This window comes from Silurus aristotelis (genome assembly GCF_946808225.1).
Source record: "Silurus aristotelis genome assembly, chromosome: 5".
In the NCBI taxonomy this organism is placed as follows: Eukaryota; Metazoa; Chordata; class Actinopteri; order Siluriformes; family Siluridae; genus Silurus; species Silurus aristotelis.
In genome coordinates, this window is record NC_139578.1 from 35162205 (window position 1) to 35182204 (window position 20000).

At 41.8% G+C, this 20000-nt stretch overlaps 2 protein-coding genes across 3 annotated transcripts in view; both read left to right on the plus strand.

The window, feature by feature from the left end:
* The first annotated feature begins 2645 nt into the window (after window positions 1-2645).
* LOC310725893 (mucolipin-3-like) lies at window positions 2646-8419 on the plus strand. The gene is made up of 7 exons (XM_083541014.1): window positions 2646-3071; window positions 3546-3661; window positions 4648-4797; window positions 5016-5117; window positions 7383-7505; window positions 7646-7852; window positions 7988-8419. The coding sequence occupies exons 1-7, from the start codon at window positions 2915-2917 to the stop codon at window positions 8228-8230; spliced, it is 1098 nt and encodes a 365-aa protein (XP_083397140.1). The 5' UTR covers window positions 2646-2914; the 3' UTR covers window positions 8231-8419.
* Window positions 8420-19435: 11016 nt separating this feature from the next.
* ssx2ipa (synovial sarcoma, X breakpoint 2 interacting protein a) overlaps window positions 19436-20000 on the plus strand; it is a 28852-nt gene continuing 28287 nt past the window's right edge. For both annotated transcript variants that reach the window (XM_083540984.1, XM_083540985.1), the window contains exon 1: window positions 19436-19962. The gene's annotated coding sequence lies outside the window, so the exon portion shown is untranslated. The remainder of the gene's footprint in view (window positions 19963-20000) is intronic.

Genomic DNA, 20000 nt, shown 5'->3' on the forward strand with positions numbered 1-20000 from the left:
TACCGCTATGCTCCTAATAGAAGCGCAACATATTGCATTTAGTGTCTTTCGTTAAAGCCTGTGTAAAGTTCATTAGTTTCAGTGTAGACAGGTGCGGCTTATTTATGTTCAAAATAAAAATCTTTGCTAAATCCAGTGGATGCGGCTTATATAAGGGTGCGTTTAATAGTCCGGAAAATACGGTATATATATATATATATATATATATATGTGAGGAAAATAACTATTTTAACACCTTGCTATTTTGCAAGTTCTCCCACTTAGAAATCATGGAGGGTCTGAAATTGTCATCGTAGGTGCATGTCCACTGTGACATAATCTAAAAAATTAAATCCAGAAATCACAATATATGATTTTTAAACTATTTATTTATTATTATTATTTATTTATTACAGCTGCAAATAAGTATTTAAACACCTGTCTATCAGCTAGAATTCTGACCCTCAAAGACCTGTTAGTCTGCCTTTAAAATGTCCACCTCCACTACATTTATTATCCTAAATTAGATGCACCTGTTTGAGGTCGTTAGCTGCATAAAGACACCTGTCCACCCCATACAATCAGTAAGAATCCAACTACTAACATGGCCAAGACCAAAGAGCTGTCCAAAGACACTAGAGACAAAATTGTACACCTCCACAAGGCTGGAAAGGGCTACGGGGAAATTGCCAAGCAGCTTGGTGAAAAAAGGTCCACTGTTGGAGCAATCATTAGAAAATGGAAGAAGCTAAACATGACTGTCAATCTCCCTCGGACTGGGGCTCCATGCAAGATCTCACCTCGTGGGGTCTCAATGATCCTAAGGAAGGTGAGAAATCAGCCCAGAACTACACGGGAGGAGCTGGTCAATGACCTGAAAAGAGCTGGGACCACCGTTTCCAAGGTTACTGTTGGTAATACACTAAGACGTCATGGTTTGAAATCATGCATGGCACCCAGGGCGACTGCACTGTATTAAGGAGAGGATGACCGGGGCCATGTATTGCGAGATTTTGGGGAACAACCTCCTTCCCTCAGTTAGAGCATTGAAGATGGGTCGAGGCTGGGTCTTCCAACATGACAATGACCCGAAGCACACAGCCAGGATAATCAAGGAGTGACTCTGTAAGAAGCATATCAAGGTTCTGGCATGGCCTAGCCAGTCTCCAGACCTAAACCCAATAGAGAATCTTTGGAGGGAGCTCAAACTCCGTGTTTCTCAGCGACAGGACAAAAACCTGACTGATCTAGAGAAGATCTGTGTGGAGGAGTGGGCCAAAATCCCTCCTGCAGTGTGTGCAAACCTGGTGAAAAACTACAGGAAACGTTTGACCTCTGTAAATGCAAACAAAGGCTCCTGTACCAAATATTAACATTGACTTTCTCAGGTGTTCAAATACTTATTTGCAGCTGTATCATACAAATAAATCGTTAAAAAATCATATATTGTGATTTCTGGATTTTTTTTTAGATTATGTCTCTCACAGTGGACATGCACCTACGATGACAATTTCAGACCCTCCATGATTTCTAAGTGGGAGAACTTGCAAAATAGCAGCGTGTTCAAATACTTATTTTCCTCACTGTATGTATATATATATATATATATATATATATATATATATATATATATATATATATATATATATATATATACAATGTAAAATTAGTTTCTACAATTCATCCCTAATGAGGAAATCAGGGAACTGGGGCAGGGAAAACCTCCTGAGCCTTCATGAGGAAGAAACCTTGAGAGGAACCAGACTCCTCCTCACACCACATTGTTGAGGTTATCACCTGTTCATAGTGATTGTAGTCCTGAGCCACTTTAAAATGTTTATTTTCATTACAATCCAAATCCATCTTCATGCTTCTTGAGTTTGAGTGGATTCTATTATAAATCTGTGAATAATTTCCTGAATTGCAAAAAGAGAGAAACACTTCTCCTTTTTTACAGACAGAGTCAGCAGTGTTTTCCACTTCTAACGACAGCTTCTCAATCACGAGTGTGTGTGTGTGTGTGTGTGGTTTCAGGGTTTATGTAATTGTGTCACTATGCTGCAGTGATTCTCAGTCAAGCTCTTGAAGAAACAGTGCAGGATTTTCCCTGGTTTCCAGTTAAATATGATTCAGAGCTGTTTCTCACTTCACTTTTATTTGTGTAACTCTGCACTTCTTCACAAAGCAGATTCTACAGATGATGTAAGAACAGATGATGTAGAAACAGATGATGTAGAAACAGATGTACCCTAATTTCCGGATTATTAAACGCACCCAAATATAAACCGCACACACTGAATTTCAGAAAGATGTGTATTTTAAACATAAATAAGCCGCACCTGTCTATAAGCCGCATGTCTACACTGAAACTAATGAACTTTACACAGGCTTTAATGAAAGTCAGTGTCTGTTACACGGCTCGTCTTCCTCCTTCCTTTCACAACTATTTCTCTCGAGAGTTTATCTTTTAGCATCGTCGTGTGTTTAAAAATCACCATCGGTGAATCTTTTCTCCCGATGCCGTGCAGCTCAGAACACAGGTGAAGTGTGTTTTCATGCCCGGTTGTTTTCAGCGTGACGAATGATTCACATTTCCTGTAGACAGTCCGAGTGAGCGGCAGATCAAACCTCAGAGGAACATCATCCATATTTATGATGTGGTGCGGCCCGATTCAGTGGGAGCGCATCTGATTTAATATAAAGAGTTTCATTGTTTCACCTGAACTCGTTCTGCAATTTCATTGGTCTAATGTTCTGGGGTTCAGTTTTTTGTCTTGAAGTTTGTGAAACCGAGAAAAACTCAGGAAAAATCCATAAATGAGCCGCTTCATTGTTTAAGCCGCGGAGTTCAAAGTGTGGGGAAAAAGTAGCGGGAAATACGGTATTAGCAAATGTTGTAGGAACAGATGTTGTATTAGCAGATGTATGATCAGATATGCAGAATGAACAGATGCTGGAAGAGATTTTTTTAACAGTTGTTGATGTGTTGCAGGTGGTGTTTGAGAACAGTGCACAGAGCGGAAGGATGAGGGTGTATGTATATGGTGGTGTTGGTGTGAGTGTGTGTGCACACGCTAAAATCTCCGGATCCAGTAAGTCACTACTTCACCAGTACAGTAGAAAGTCAGCTCCAGCTGTTCCTCACACTGTACTGCACATCCAGGGGAAGAAATATTTAAACTCTGTCATGCTGTTGATGTAGTGCATTCCAGAGACATTAACATCATCCCTTCTGTTCATACACAACATTATATCATCTGATTACACTGACAAAACAATTTATACATTCAAAATTAGAACTGCTTAAATAAAATTTTATATTTTTATTTTTATTTATAATTAATATATTATAAATAAATAATTTATAATATATATTTTTTTGAATATAATTTATATAATATAATATATACAGTGCCTTGTCTTTTATAGTTTTTGAGACACATCACATTTGGACTCATCTGTCCAGAAAACAGATTTATTTTATGAAAACAAACTCATTAATGACTCAGTGTTTATACACGTTTCACAGTCGCTTTTCCACAGAGGAATTTGTGTGTTTTCTACAGATGCAGTCAGTCACTTCCTGCTGATGGTGCTGTATGATTTGCTGGTGGTTGTGGTGTGTGTGATCTCTCTGGTGCTCTGCACGCGCTCAGTACAAGCTGGCATGCGCCTCATCAACGTGAGTCACTACTTTATCTCTCACACACACACACACACACACACACACACACACACACACACACACACACACACACACAAACACACACAAAATACAGGAGAAATGAGTCTTACACAAATACTCACAAACATTACACACTGTTCAGTGAATAAAGTATTGATAAGGATAATGAGTATAAGTGGTGATGATGGTGAGGATGAAGAGTGTCAGTGGTGAGGATGAAGAGTGTCAGTGGTGATGATGATGTGGATGAAGAAGTTGAAGCGTGTAAATGATGTGGTGATGATGAGTATGAGGTCGGGTTAAACATGCCCCTGAGGTTCCAGTGATCACTGTTCCTGCTCCTCTTTGCTCTGTGAATCTTCCCACTTTGTCCTGGTCTGCCTCTGGATGATGTTCTCTTTGATTGGAGGCGACTTTGTGTTTCTCATCAACGCCCTGGAGATAAATGAAATTCTGGAGTAAGAACGGGAGTTTTGAGGATGGATTTGGACTGTAGTTAATGTCAACAGTCTGCTACACTGACACAGGACTACAGTTTGCTTCTGATCTTCTCAACATCGTATATCTGTAATAAAGTCTGGTTCCTCTCAAGGTTTCTTCTTCTGCATCTCGGGGAGTTTTTCCTTCACCACAGACTCCACCGACTTGTTCATCAGGGACAAACTTACACTTATAAAGAACATCTTCATTTTTATCTCCACATTATCTGTGTAAAGCTGCTCTGAGACAATGTTCATTATTAAAAGTGCAAAACAAATAAACATGAATTGAAAAATTTCATTATAAGTGGTGGTGATGATGAGGATGATAAGTGTAAGTGGTGATGATGATGATGATGATGATGATGAAGAGTATAAGTGGTGATGATGAAGAGGGTCAGAGGTGATGAGAAGGATGAGGAGTGTAAGTGGTGGGGATAATGAAGTTGAAGCGTGTAATTGATGATGATGATGATGATGATGAAGAGTGTCGTGCTCTATTAGGAGTATGCTGCGTTCGCCAGGGTTCACAGAGGGAAGTTGTTTTCTTCAGCAGAGAGAATGGAGTTCATTAACGGCTGGAACATTTTAATTATCATCAGTGACACACTCACAGTTACTGCAACATCTCTAAAGATCTGCATTTTGTTCAAGGTAACACACACAAAAACACACACACACACACACACACACACACACACACACACGTGTCTCTGCATGTATTTACATTTATATTCAGATACAGATATTCAGACCCCTAAACAGTTCTCATATACTAACTAAATTAATGATAGTATAGTGACTGTGTGTGTGTGTGTGTGTGTGTGTGTGTGTGTGTGTGTGTGTGTGTGTGTGTGTGTGTGTGTGTGTAGGTGCTGTCTAATTACACTGTGTGCAGTACTCTGTTGGGGACAGCGACTCTGTTAGTGTGGATTGGAGTTCTGCGCTACCTCGGATTCTTCCAGAAATATAATGTAGAATCTATCGCATAGCACACACACACACACACACACACACACACACACACACACACACACACACACACACACACAATCACACTCACACTCAGTGTTGTGCTCGTTACTAAAAAATAGTAATAGTTACAGTTACTCGTTACTTCATTCAAAACTCCGTTACTGTGTTGATTATTTGCACCAAAAAGTAATGCGTTACTGTTAAAAGTAACTTTTTAGTTCCTTTTTTAAAGAATCTTCTTTAATGTTCTCATTAATGCTCTTTTATGTGTTATAATCTACACAAACACAAAACTGACTTAAACACAGAGTCATTTTTAAACACTATTATATTAAAGTCAGAGCAGCACACACTGAATATATCACAAGGATTTCTGAAATAAAGAACACAACAAGGCATGGAGTTCCTGGAGGAGCTTCAACAGATTGGAGTTGCTGTTTATCGCAGTAGATACGAGCTTCGAACCAGAAACACACAACTTACATTTGACTTAAAAGTTTTTGTCTTTATGCTCAACTAAAGTGTAATAATGATCATATTTCCACTTTGAGAAACTCGTCTTGCTCTCGCCTCGACTCGCCATTACTGCTGCACAGACCTGAATAAACAGAGACACGCCCACAGCAAGTCTTCTTCCTGTTTACAGTGGTTCATCCACCAATCCTACAGCGCGTCTTCTTCCTGTTTACAGTGGTTCATCCACCAATCCTACAGCGCGTCTTCTTCCTGTTTACAGAGGTTCATCCACCAATCCTACAGTGCGTCTTCTTCCTGTTTACAGAGGTTCATCCACCAATCCTACAGCGCGTCTTCTTCCTGTTTACAGAGGTTCATCCACCAATCCTACAGCGCGTCTTCTTCCTGTTTACAGTGGTTCATCCACCAATCCTACAGCGCGTCTTCTTCCTGTTTACAGAGGTTCATCCACCAATCCTACAGTGCGTCTTCTTCCTGTTTACAGTGGTTCATCCACCAATCCTACAGCGCGTCTTCTTCCTGTTTACAGAGGTTCATCCAACAATCCTACAGCGCGTCTTCTTCCTGTTTACAGTGGTTCATCCACCAATCCTACAGCGCGTCTTCTTCCTGTTTACAGTGGTTCATCCACCAATCCTACAGTGCGTCTTCTTCCTGTTTACAGTGGTTCATCCACCAATCCTACAGCGCGTCTTCTTCCTGTTTACAGTGGTTCATCCACCAATCCTACAGCGCGTCTTCTTCCTGTTTACAGTGGTTCATCCACCAATCCTACAGTGTTTCTTCTTCCTGTTTACAGTGGTTCATCCACCAATCCTACAGCGCGTCTTCTTCCTGTTTACAGAGGTTCATCCACCAATCCTACAGCGCGTCTTCTTCCTGTTTACAGTGGTTCATCCACCAATCCTACAGCGCGTCTTCTTCCTGTTTACAGTGGTTCATCCACCAATCCTACAGCGCGTCTTCTTCCTGTTTACAGTGGTTCATCCACCAATCCTACAGCGCGTCTTCTTCCTGTTTACAGTGGTTCATCCACCAATCCTACAGTGTTTCTTCTTCCTGTTTACAGAGGTTCATCCACCAATCCTACAGCGCGTCTTCTTCCTGTTTACAGTGGTTCATCCACCAATCCTACAGTGTTTCTTCTTCCTGTTTACAGTGGTTCATCCACCAATCCTACAGCGCGTCTTCTTCCTGTTTACAGTGGTTCATCCACCAATCCTACAGCGCGTCTTCTTCCTGTTTACAGTGGTTCATCCACCAATCCTACAGCGCGTCTTCTTCCTGTTTACAGTGGTTCATCCACCAATCCTACAGCGCGTCTTCTTCCTGTTTACAGTGGTTCATCCACCAATCCTACAGCGCGTCTTCTTCCTGTTTACAGTGGTTCATCCACCAATCCTACAGCGTGTCTTCTTCCTGTTTACAGTGGTTCATCCACCAATCCTACAGCGCGTCTTCTTCCTGTTTACAGTGGTTCATCCACCAATCCTTCAATGCGTCACTGCTGTAAACAGGTTAGACTGTAGGCTACACTTCAGCCCAAATCCATTCATTTAAAAAAGTAACAGACAACGAACCATACGGTAACGGAGTTTATTTATTTAAAAACTAGTGCGTTACAGTATTAGTTACTGTCAAAAGTAACTGCGTTACAGTAACGCGTTACTGCCAAACACTGCACAAACGTCCTAATGCTTACGCTCATCCTCCCATATGTCCATCACACATTCTCACATATAAAATCATCCTTATACATATTGTTAAATCTGTGTGTGTGTGTGTAGATCCTGATTCTCACCATGAGGGCAGCACTACCCAGTGCTATGCGCTTCTCCCTCTGTGCAGTGCTGATTTATCTCAGCTACTGTTTCTGTGGATGGATTGTCCTCGGACCTCACCATGAAAATGTTAGTAGTGTTATACATAATTAGGACCATTCTGAGAGAGTCTACTGCCATTGTTAAAATCTCTGTATGTGTGTGTGTGTGTGTGTGTGTGTGTGTGTGTGTGTGTGTGTGTGTGTGTGTGTGTGTGTGATGAATTGCAGTTCCGGTCTTTCCACACAGCAGCGTACTGTTTATTGTCTATGATTAATGGAGATGAGATCTATGCCTCCTTTACAAAGCTGAGGGGGAGAAACACTTTGGTGTGGTTCTTCAGCAGATTCTACATCTACAGCTTTGTGTTCATCTTTACCTACATGGTGCTCAGTCTCTTTATTGCCATTATTACTGACACCTACGAACTCATCAAGGTGACACACTGCACACCTTCTGCTGCTGTTTCTCTCAAGTTCCTCATAGACTTATATCTGTGTGTGTGTGTGTGTGTGTGTGTGTGTGTGTGTGTGTGTGTGTGTGTGTGTGTGTGTGTGTGTGTGTGTGTGCAGAAGCAGCAGCAGGATGGAGAGGTGTTCTCTGATTTGCAGAAGTTTATGGCTGAGTACAGAGCCGCTCCAGCACCAATGAAAACAGAGGCTCCCAGATGCTCCCACACGAACACAGACACTTACAGATGCTCACAAAATCTCACAAACAAATACAGACACTCCCAGATGTTCACACACACTTATATATACAGGCACAGACGCTCCCACACGAACACGGACACTCTCAGACATTTACACACATGAACACACAAACACAGATCAGTGTAAACACGTACACCCGCTCACACATGCTAATATATGCTCACATAACCCCACAGACACTCACACACACAAATGCTCACACACATTCACAGATTTACACAGACACTCACACACAAACACACACAATCATACACAAACATAAATGCTCACACACTCATACACAAACACACACGCTCACACACACTCATACACAAACACAATTGCTCACACACACTCATACACAAACACACACGCTCACACACACTCATACACAAACACAATTGCTCACACACACTCATACACAAACACAATTGCTCACACACACTCATACACAAACACACACGCTCACACACACTCATACACAAACACAATTGCTTATACACACTCATACACAAACACACACGCTCACACACACTCATACACAAACACACACGCTCACACACACTCATAAACAAACACAATTGCTCATACACACTCATACACAAACACAATTGCTTATACACACTCATACACAAACACACACGCTCACACACACTCATACACAAACACACACGCTCACACACACTCATAAACAAACACAATTGCTCATACACACTCATACACAAACAAAATTGCTCATACACACTCATACACAAACACACACGCTCACACACACTCATACACAAATCCTCACACACACACTCTTAGACACACAAATGTTCACACACACTCATACACAAACACAAATGCTCTCACACACACTTATACACAAACACAAATGCTCACACACATTTACAGATTTACACAGACACTCACACACAAACACAAACACACACACTCATACACAAACACAAATGCTCACACACAGTCATACACAAACACAAATGCTCACACACACTCATACACAAACACAAATGCTCTCGTTCTCTCTCTCACACACACACACACACACACACACACACACACACATACACACTTATACACAAACACAAATGCTCCCACACAGTCATACACAAACACAAATGCTCCCACACACTCATACACAAACACAAATGCTCACACACAGTCATACACAAACACAAATGCCCACACACAGTCATACACAAACACAAATGCTCACACACACTCATACACAAACACACATGCTCACACACACACACACTCATACACAAACACAATTGCTCATACACACTCATACACAAACACACACGCTCACACACACTCATACACAAACACAAATGCTCACACACAGTCATACACAAACACAAATGCTCACACACACTCATACACAAACACAAATGCTCTCGTTCTCTCTCTCTCACACACACACACACACACACACACACACACACATACACACTTATACACAAACACAAATGCTCCCACACAGTCATACACAAACACAAATGCTCCCACACACTCATACACAAACACAAATGCTCACACACAGTCATACACAAACACAAATGCTCACACACAGTCATACACAAACACAAATGCCCACACACAGTCATACACAAACACAAATGCTCACACACACTCATACACAAACACACATGCTCACACACACACACACACACTCATACACAAACACAATTGCTCATACACACTCATACACAAACACACACGCTCACACACACTCATACACAAACACAAATGCTCACACACAGTCATACACAAACACAAATGCTCACACACACTCATACACAAACACAAATGCTCTCGTTCTCTCTCTCTCACACACACACACACACACACACACACACACATACACACTTATACACAAACACAAATGCTCACACACAGTCATACACAAACACAAATGCTCACACACAGTCATACACAAACACAAATGCTCACACACACTCATACACAAACACACATGCTCACACACACACACACTCATACACAAACACAATTGCTCATACACACTCATACACAAACACACACGCTCACACACACTCATACACAAACACAAATGCTCATACACACTCATACACAAACACAATTGCTCACACACACTCATACACAAACACAATTGCTCACACACACTCATACACAAACACACACGCTCACCCACACTCATACACAAACACAATTGCTCACACACACTCATACACAAACACAATTGCTCACACACACTCATACACAAACACACACGCTCACACACACTCATACACAAACACAATTGCTCATACACACTCATACACAAACACAATTGCTTATACACACTCATACACAAACACACACACTCACACACACTCATACACAAACACACACGCTTACACACACTCATAAACAAACACAATTGCTCATACACACTCATACACAAACACAATTGCTTATACACACTCATACACAAACACACACGCTCACACACACTCATACACAAACACACACGCTCACACACACTCATAAACAAACACAATTGCTCATACACACTCATACACAAACACAATTGCTCATACACACTCATACACAAACACACACGCTCACACACACTCATACACAAACACAATTGCTCATACACACTCATACACAAACACAATTGCTCATACACACTCATACACAAACACACACGCTCACACACACTCATACACAAACACAATTGCTCATACACACTCATACACAAACACAAATGCTCACACACACTCATACACAAATCCTCACACACACACTCTTAGACACACAAATGTTCACACACACTCATACACAAACACAAATGCTCTCACACACACTTATACACAAACACAAATGCTCACACACATTTACAGATTTACACAGACACTCACACACAAACACACACACTCATACACAAACACAAATGCTCACACACAGTCATACACAAACACAAATGCTCACACACACTCATACACAAACACAAATGCTCTCGTTCTCTCTCACACACACACACACACACACACACACACACACACACACACACACACACATACACACTTATACACAAACACAAATGCTCCCAAACAGTCATACACAAACACAAATGCTCCCACACACTCATACACAAACACAAATGCTCACACACAGTCATACACAAACACAAATGCCCACACACAGTCATACACAAACACAAATGCTCACACACACTCATACACAAACACACATGCTCACACACACACACACTCATACACAAACACAATTGCTCATACACACTCATACACAAACACACACGCTCACACACTCATACACAAACACACACGCTCACACACACTCATACACAAACACAATTGCTCATACACACTAATACACAAACACAAATGCTCACACACACTCATACACAAATGCTTACACACACACTCTTAGACAAACTCAAATGCTCACACACACTCATACACAAACACAAATGCTCTCACACACACTTATACCCAAACACAAATGCTCACACACATTTACAGATTTACACAGACACTCACACACAAACACACACACTCATACACAAACACAAATGCTCTCACACACAAACACAAACACACACACTTATACACAAACACAAATGCTCACACACAGTCATACACAAACACAAATGCTCACACACACTCATACACAAACACAAATGCTCACACACACTCATACACAAACACAAATGCTCTCTCTCTCTCTCACACACACACACACACACACAAAAACACACACTTATACACAAACACAAATGCTCACACACAGTCATATACAAACACAAATGCTCACACACACTCATACACAAACACACATGCTCACACACACTCATACACAAACACACATGCTCACACACACACACTCATACACAAACACAAATGCTCACACACATTCACACACACTAGGACAACTTTAACCTTTAGTCCTTATCTTTAAGTTATGTTACGTAGCTATGTGTTGTGTGTTGGAGATCTGTGTAGTTTTGTGTTCTTTTATGTAGCTCTGTGTTGTGTGTTGTAGCTCTGTGTTGTTTTGTGTAGTTTTGTGTTGTTTTATGTAGCCCTGTGTATTGTGTTGTAGCTCTGTGTTGTTTTTTGTTGTTTTATGTAGCTGTGTGTTGTGTGTTGTAGCTCTGTGTTGTGTGTTGTAGCTTTGTGTTGTAGCCCTGTGTTGTAGCTCTGTGTTGTGTGTTGTAGCCCTGTGTTGTGTGTTGTAGCCCTGTGTTGTGTGTTGTAGCTTTGTGCTGTAGCTCTGTGTTGTGTGTTGTAGCTCTGTGTTGTGTGCTGTAGCTCTGTGTTGTAGCTTTGTGCTGTAGCTCTGTGTTGTGTGCTGTAGCCCTGTGTTGTGTGTTGTAGCTTTGTGCTGTAGCTCTGTGTTGTGTGTTGTAGCTCTGTGTTGTGTGCTGTAGCTCTGTGTTGTAGCTTTGTGCTGTAGCTCTGTGTTGTGTGTTGTAGCTCTGTGTTGTGTGCTGTAGCTCTGTGTTGTAGCTTTGTGCTGTAGCTCTGTGTTGTGTGTTGTAGCTCTGTGTTGTGTGCTGTAGCTCTGTGTTGTAGCTTTGTGCTGTAGCTCTGTGTTGTGTGTTGTAGCTCTGTGTTGTGTGCTGTAGCTCTGTGTTGTAGCTTTGTGCTGTAGCTCTGTGTTGTGTGTTGTAGCTCTGTGTTGTGTGTTGTAGCTCTGTGTTGTAGCTCTGTGTAGTTTATGTAGCACCAGGGATGTGGAGAAACGTTGTCTCGTGTCACTGTGTACTGCATCAGGTATATGTGGTTAAAATGACAATAAAAGCTTCGTAAATTGACTTGAGAAAAAATAAATAAATAAATAAAAGCATCCTGACTCTTGTCATAACATGAACACAAACATACACATGAACACAAATGCTCATGCATACATACACAAACAATCACACACATTGACACAAACGTTCACACACTCATACACGAACAGAAACCCTCACACACACTCACACTACAATACAATTTTATTTTATTTGCAAAGTCCTAAAGTACACTGTCTCAAAGCCCCTTTACACAGATAAAGTGTTATAAGGTTATACAAAAGAATGTGCAAGTTTATTGCCTATAAGTTTGTTCCTTTAATTGTTTATCCCTGATGTGTGAGTCAGTGGTGACCGTGGCAAGAAAAAACTCCCTGAGATGGAATGAGAAAGAAACGTTGAGAAGAACCAGATTTAAAACACACCCTCAAATGCTCACTCAAAAACACACAAACACACACACACAAATGTAAATATTTACACACAAACAAATGCTCACACATATGAACATACAACATAAATACTCACACTCACACAAAAAACAATTACACACACACACGAACACAAACGTGTTTCTTTTCATTTATGAGCCGATAGAAACTTCAACTTGTTTTGAACTTGATCCCATTAACAGGTGTGTGCATCAGGTGACCACACAAAAAAAAAACATCATAGTGTTCCTCAATCAGAAGTCCTGGATGAACCGGTAGGTCCATCTTCTGCTCAATGCACGCAACACAGCCTTCACATCTGGAGACTGGGAGGCCTTTGATTAGAGAATCCAAGATGGCTGTGCGGCAGTAGCTTGCCCCGGTCTCTCCGGATCCAAAAGGGTGCTATATCTAATTTGTAGCATCATATGGACATTGGAGCAACCGGTGTGCTTGTGTACCAGACTCAAGAGGGAACATCTCATCTGGGTGGCACCGAATGTCTATTTATTACAGATAAACGATGTTGAGGTGCAGTGATGGAGATCAGAAGCAAACTGTAGTCCTGAGTCAGTGTAGCAGACTGTTGATATTAACTATTCAATTTAATAAAATTTTTTTTTTTTGTATTGCGCTTTTAACAATGAACATTATCTCAAAGCAGCTTTACACGGATAATGTGGTGATTAAAAGTGAATATGTTCTTTATGAGTAAGTTTGTCCCTGATTAGCAAGCCGGTGGCGACTGTGGCAAGGAAAAACTCTCCGAGATGGCATAAGGAAGAAACCTTGAGAGGAACCAGACTCAAGAGGGAACCCATCCTCATCTGGGTTACACCACTACAGTCCAAATCTATCCTGTTCTTACTCCATATTTTCATGGATCTTCAGGGTGTTGATGAGAGTCTCCTCCAGTCGACGAGAACATCATCAAGATGCAGACCAGGACGAAGTGGACAGACCAAGGAGGGAAGAGGGGCAGGAACAGTGATCACTGGAACCTCAGGAGCATGTTTAACTCGAGCAAGAGAGAGAGAGAGAGAGAGAAAGAGAGAGAAAGAGAGAGAAGAGGGTGACAGGAAGAGAAGGATATGGATTATTAAGTCTCCTGATTGTTGTATGAAAGTTAAGTCACTGTGCAGTTTGGACTCTGATAAGATTTACTCTGGCAGCAGAACTAAAAGGGAGAAGCAGAAGGAAACACAGACATGAGGATCTCTGGGATAAGAGACGACCCACCACACCACCATCAACAAACCCGAGTGAACGTGTGAGAGTGAGGAGACGACAGCGTACAAATATCCCAGTTCACCAAACACTCCATATCCATGATCCTCCAGATCTGCTCCTTTACCTCACAAACACCTACTGACTAAAGACTCCACTAAATAAATATGTGTTCAGCCTCGACTTGAACACTGAGACTGTGTCTGAGTCCCGAACACTGATTGGAAGGTTGTTCCATAACTGTGGGGTTTAAAAGAGAAACATCTGCCCCCTGCTGGAGTCTTCATTATTTGAGGTACCAACAAATAGCCTGCACCTTTTGATCTAAGTAGGTGTGAAGGATCATCCTGGTACAGAAGTTCACTCAGATACTGCGGCGTGAGAGCGTTAAGTGCTTTATACGTCAGTAGTAGTATTTTATAATCAGTGTGAGATGGAATTGGGAGCAGTGTAGAAGATTAAAACAGGGCTGATGGGCTCATATTTTCTAGATCTAGTGAGGACTCTTGCTGCTGCATTCTGAACTAACTGAAGCCTATTTCTGCACTTACTCCAACACCCAGACAGTAAAGCGTTACAGTAGTCTAATCTAGATGTTACAAAAGCATCTACTAGTTTTTCTGCATCCTGTAACGACATCATATTTCTAATTTTAGCAATATTTCTAAGGTGAAAGAAGGAGATCCTGGTGATATTATTCACGTGAGCCTCAAAGGAAAGACTCGGGTCAATAATCACACGAGGTCTTTGACTGCTGTACACACTGAGACAGAAACACCATCCAGAGATGCTACAGAATCAGAAAGTTTACTTCTAGCTGCATGTGGTCCTAGTAAAAGTTCTTCCATCTTATCTGAGTTGAGCAGAAGAAAGTTATTAAGCATCCACTGTCTAATGTCCTTTACACACTCCTCAACATTGTTAAGCTGATCTCTCTCATCTGGCTTTGCTGAAATATACAGCTGTGTGTCATCAGCATAGCAATGGAAGCGAATACCAGGTTTATGTATAATTTTACCCAGAGGCAGCATATACAATTAATGCTCTACCATTGATGATGATCTACCGGAAAAGCTACGTGACCTTGGCTTGCTTCAAGTACCAGGCCTACATACCTCAGCCTCGCCTGCGGCAGATGGCAGAGGGGGGCATCAAAAGCGTACAATAAATTAGACTATATCAGACCCCATCAAGCTACTCGGCATAAGTACAGACACTGCTGAGTCTTTGTTTTCACAGCAGATACGTGGCTGAGCGACAGAGTTCTGGACGCTGCCTTTCAGCTGAACGGGCTAAATGCTGGACGACTTCTACACTCGGTTTGAGGTGCAGAACAACGTGGCGGCAAGAAAGATCACCCCTTCTCCCAATGACCAGGTGCTCTGTCTAACCACGGCTGAAGTGAGAAAATAACTATCGTCCCGTCACACTTACACCTATCGTGATGAAGTGCCTCGAGAGGCTCGCCATGTGGCACATCGAGACCCAGCTACCATTCTCACTAACCCCATGCAGTTCACATATTGTCCAAACCGTTCCACGGACGATGCCACCGCCACGACCTGCTATCTGGCCCTCAATCACCTGGATAATAAGGACTGATACATACGAATGCTGTTTATAGACTTTAGTGCAACATTCAACACAATTATCCCTCATCACCAGATTAAGCAGCTGAGCCTACTGGGTCTAAACATCTCCATCTGCAACTAGATCCTGGACTTCCTGAACAGGAGACCTTAGTCAGTCCGGATGGGAAACAGCATCTCCAGCACCACCACACTGAGCACTGTGTAGCAATGCACAGCTCAAACCACATCAAACGACATGACCGTGGTGGGTCTCATCAGCAAGAACGACGAGTCAGCATTCATAGAGGAGGCGCAACGATTAACAGCTTGATGTAGAGCCAACAACCTGTCTCTGAACGTTGACAAAACCAAAGAGATGGTTGTGGACTTCAGGAGAGCACAAAGCGACCATTCTCCACTGATCATCGATGTTTTCTCTATCAAGATCATCAGGAGAACTAAATTCCTTCATCTGGCAGAGAACCTCACTTGGTCACTCAACATCAGCTTCATCACCAAGAAAGCCCAGCAATGCCTCTACTTCCTGTAAAGGCTGAAGAAAGCCCCTCTCCCTCAACCCAGTTAGTTCTCTTAGGTGATTTTTACATATACATTTACATTTGCGGCATTTAACTCTTGATCTCTCTAGCACTCTTGGAAAGTGCTAATTGAAGTGTTTCAGGAAGAGGTAGGTCTTCAACCATCGCTTGAAGATAGCCAGGGACCATTTCTGGTCTTGTAGGCAAACATCAGTGTTTTGAATCTGATAGTCGTGCAGCTGCATTTTGAATCATTTGCAGTGGATGAATAGCATTCAGAGGAAGACCTGCCAGCAGAGAGTTGCAGTAGTCCAGTCTTTTTTTTTATTTATTTTTTTTATTAATTTAACCTTTATTTAACCAGGAAAAAAACTCACTGAGATTAAAAATCTCTTTCACAGGAGTGACCTGGCCAAAATGAGGAGCAATACAATTAGTTTCGACACAGATTTACACAGTACAAACAAAATTAAAAAGAATTAAATTTCATTGAATCAACTTCCATTTGCCGAATTACTACTTTAAATTTATCCAAAGACAACAAATTTTGTAACTTTAATCTCGATTGAAGGTGATTCCAGTCAAACGGGGCTGCAGACACAAAACCCTTCTTACCTAATTCAGATCTAGCAAAAGGAACAGAAAGAATATAACAGTTTTAGGAACGTAGAAAATATTTCTTTTCAGTTTTCTGTTGAATAAGACAGCAAAGATCCCTAAAATGGCTTTATAAATAATGAAGTACCAATGCATTTTTCTCCTACTAGACAAAGAGGGCCAATCCACTCTGTTATACAAGGCACAGTGATAAGTTGAAGATGATACACTAAGTCACCATAATCAAGTACAGATAAAAAAAAGTAGCAGAAACCAATTTCTTGCCAGCACGTGCCGATCTCTCAGATCTTGGAGGAAGTGTTTTAGTGCCAAAAACACAGCAATCATCTCCAGGCAGTTTATGTGCCATGAACGATCTAGCTCATTCCACCGACCTTGTGCGGAGTGGCCACTCATGACCGCTCCCCACCCTGTGAGAGATGCCTCTGTCGTTAGCATTACGCGATGACAAGGAGCTCCCAGGATGGGCCCCTGAGACGGGAATATAGGTTGTTTCCATATATCTATGGCTCTAAGGGCTTGCCACGAGACCTTCATAATACAGAGTGGATTGACCCCTCGGGAGAACCCTCTGTCTCTGAGCCACCACTGGAGGGGTCTTATATGAAGGAGGCCAAATGGGATCACGTTGGAGTGAGTGGCTGGCCTTCTCTCACTCTCCTGAATGATGAGAGGATAGCTGCGATCTGGGCAGGAGACAGTTGTGCCCGCAACATGTTCAGGTCCCACACTATGCCCAAGAAGGTGGTTCTCTGTACTGGAGAAAGCACACTCTTCCTTGCATTTAGTCTTAACCCCAGCTCCTTCATATAGGCTAGAACGACATCTCGATGCCGGACGATTGGTTGATATCACGCAGGGTCTACTTTAATTTGCATTCACTCATAATAACAACAAAACGCTGTATGTTTGTAAAATAACAGACAAGGGACGCACTTTGCCATCTCTGTCATCTCTCTTCACAGACACATAAATAAAACACCCTGAATCTCACTGAATAATTGCCTCAAGGACATAAACAAATATATGAATAGAACTCAAAATGTCTCATTTTAAATAAACAAATATCTTCCATATCAGTAGGTGGCAACAAGTAAGCTAATTGACTGTACTGTGTTCAGTCAAACAAAGCTGTTTTGACATTGCTCCCATTTTCCACGGCGTATCTGTGTGAGGTGAGCTTTTCAAGCCTGACTGCAATAAAAACACAGAGAGACTGAGAGCTGTTGATGAAGAGTTTCATGTTTGTCTTTCTTCAATTCCCACCAGGATATCAGCTCTGTTTTCATCCAAACAGGACCAGATTTTACACTGAGTGAGTATAAATAAATGGAGAGACTATATTGTCATTATATATATACTGTATTAGGCTACAGAATGTCTTTTTTAATTTTTGGTTGGTGGTGTGCCTTGTGATTTTTTTCAATGAAAAAAAAACTGTACTGGAAAGTATTAATTTAAGGTACATTCAGAACAGCGCCATTAAATATTTTAATAGATTCACAGCCCTAATATTAATATGATGTGAGGTTCAGTTACCAGTGTGACACTAAAACAGGTAGCAATAATGACTACTTTTTAACAGTGGTGTGCGGTCAGGGTCAGTAAATCCTTCTCTGCTGGTCTAAACACTATCAGAAGCACTGGCCTACATTTACAACCTAAATTCTAATATTTGTTCCATGAAATTGTATACATTTATTCCCAACAGTTCATTCTCTTCATGTCGTAGTGTTTCTCTCGGCTGCACTGCTTCAGTACGTGTATGTGGATGTTAGATTTTTTGTCCAATCGGATTTCAGCCTCTATGTGCTGCCATGTGAATCTAATCTCCTCAGATCCTTCAGAATCAGTACTGCTGGACTTTTTACGCATATTAGTAACTCTTTTAAGGGGGTAGAATCAAGGCAGGTGGGGTTAAAAAGCAAATAATTACTGAGTTTTTACTGCCATCTACAGGAAACTAGATGTTTTCGTCAAATTAAACGTTTCGTGTGAGGATCAGGGAAGCATTTTACCGAACTTTCCGTGTTTTTAGCGCCATCTACAGGAAACACGACGGTACTGTCCGCGTGCACGCGACGGAGGGTAGACTTCAGCCAGGTGGGTCGGAATTAGGCACAACACCGCACCGGCGCCCTGAGTCCCGGGATACACCTGAGCTGTGCTGCTAGTGCCTCAGAATAGAGTCTCTTATAACCAGAGCTCTTTCAGGTTTCTCAGAAGGTTCTTCACTGAGCTCTTTAATGTTCCTCGGAAGGTTCTTCACTGAGCTCTTTAATGTTCCTCGGGAAGGTTCTTCACTGAGCTCTTTAATGTTCCTCGGAAGGTTCTTCACTGAGCTCTTTCAGCGGTGGGATTTAGGACCTGCTCTGGGATAAACTTGTTGCTGCTTTTCGGTTTAAACACCTGCGTATTCGCGTGTTACGTGCGCGCCGTGGGCCAATCGGGAAGCCGTACCCTGGTTGCCTGGAGACAGCTGCACCAATAAGCGTCAGGATTAGTGTTTATGAGGAAACTGAGCTGTTGCTCGCTGTGTGAACACCTGTATCTCGCGCGCGGATTGACATGAATAAACACACACGCAGCTTTTAAAACCATCTGCAGTTACAGCAAGTCTCCATTCACACGTGTTTATGTGGAAACGACCAAATCCGGATCCACGGAGACAGAAATAAAGGTGAGGAACACACCTGTCTGCTAATGCTAGCGGATTAA